Genomic DNA, 1,614 nt, shown 5'->3' on the forward strand with positions numbered 1-1,614 from the left:
CCAGGCCTTTAAATATGATGAAGTCTTAAAATGCCTTGAGAGTCCTAACTAGTCAATGATCTAAAGGAATAACCTGTATAGATGGATGGATGGTAGATGATATCAGGTAGTTGGACTTTGCTGATGCTGATCTGTGATGAACGTTTCGGATTGGGTAGGTAAGTCACATATATTGCATGTGTTTAAGCCTGAGATTATTGTATATTTTCTCATAGAGAGTGGGAAAGATCAACCGATAAATAAGTAGTTCCCAAGATGGAATAGCTTTAAATTTTCTATCTATTCATTGATCTTATCTCCCTATCACAGTATCAGTTTTGAAGTTTTGATCATCTGGGTACTTTCCCATTTCTCCTTTGAAGGCTTCAATGGCAGAAACCAAATCTTTCTCTCTCTCAGAGGTCTCCCTTCATACCTCTAAAAAGGATTGCTGGATAGTCGTTCATGGAAAGGTAAACCACTGGTTTTGAAGCTCAACCCACATCTGTTCATTACATCTTAAGGGATCTGTGGATCTGTGGATCTTTTTCAATGGTTTCTTCTATCTCTTGATTCAGGTCTATGATGTCACTGTTTTCTTGGAAGAACATCCAGGAGGTGAAGATCCTCTGTTAGAGGCAGCAGGTAAATGAAAAATTATTTTCTAGGTTATTGATTCCATAATTGCCAATATTGAAAGCAGTTATTACAAATCAGGGCCTGATCTGAACTCTGACTCTTGGGTTATTGAAATTCTATATAGCCAAAGGAGATGCTACAGAAGATTTTGAGGAGGTGGGTCATAGTTCCACAGCCACAGCTATGATGAGTGGCTACTTGATCGGAGTTCTGAAGGGTGCTTCTGATTCCGGTGATGGCGCCGGAAGTTCTAAATCTGTTAAAGAAGAGAAAACGGAGAGATTTGTTGCAGCCAAGGCAACACAAGAGAAGCAGCAGTCTTCCTCTGCTTTCGTGAATCTTATTCCACTCTTCATCATTGTTGCAGCTTTTGCAGCTTGGTTTTATCTCAATAAAGTCAAAATTTAAGTTTGTCAAAATTAGTTCTGTGGTTTCATGAATTTTTGTTTTTCTGATTAAGGTAAGAAGAAATAAAAGTGTTGAGATACCCATTGAATAGATTTTTCATTTTTCATTTTTTTTTTTTTTTTTCTGAAATGCTTCAGGAATCGATCATGTATTAATTTTTCTTTTTCTTTTTCTTTTTTTATAAGTGTTTTATTAAGTTTAAGAATCTGATGAAGTCAAATCAATCTATCACTTGGGAGTGGTATGTCACTTGCAATGCTCATCTTTAATTAATTCTTTATCTCTGTTGTTGCTGGTGACTTTCCCATGTTCGATTGAAGAGGGTGCGTGCTGCGGCCATGTACATACCAGTCACACATGTTGTAAATGACATCTCCTAGGCCAAGCCATTGGATGCAAGATTTCTAATATTAACTTCATTTAATAGGCAAAATATTTTATGAGTTATGATTGTTGTTTGGTTTTGACTTCAAGCATACTCGATTAATGATATGATTGTATGATTGGAAATCTTGTTTATATAGTCATCAAACCATGTGTTGTTCGAAATATTAATTTCAATACATTGGTATAAGTGCACAAAAGGTG

General features: G+C 36.1%; 1 protein-coding gene across 1 annotated transcript; it reads left to right on the forward strand.

Annotated features, from left to right (window-relative positions):
- Positions 1 to 232: 232 nt before the first annotated feature.
- On the forward strand, positions 233 to 1,282 carry LOC122073427 (cytochrome B5-like). The gene is made up of 3 exons (XM_042638007.1): positions 233 to 452; positions 558 to 624; positions 743 to 1,282. Exons 1-3 carry the CDS (start codon positions 369 to 371, stop codon positions 1,024 to 1,026), a joined length of 435 nt encoding a protein of 144 aa, XP_042493941.1. The 5' UTR covers positions 233 to 368; the 3' UTR covers positions 1,027 to 1,282.
- The last annotated feature ends 332 nt before the right edge of the window (positions 1,283 to 1,614 follow it).

The sequence above is a fragment of the Macadamia integrifolia genome, chromosome 3, assembly GCF_013358625.1.
Source record: "Macadamia integrifolia cultivar HAES 741 chromosome 3, SCU_Mint_v3, whole genome shotgun sequence".
Taxonomy (NCBI): domain Eukaryota; kingdom Viridiplantae; phylum Streptophyta; class Magnoliopsida; order Proteales; family Proteaceae; genus Macadamia; species Macadamia integrifolia.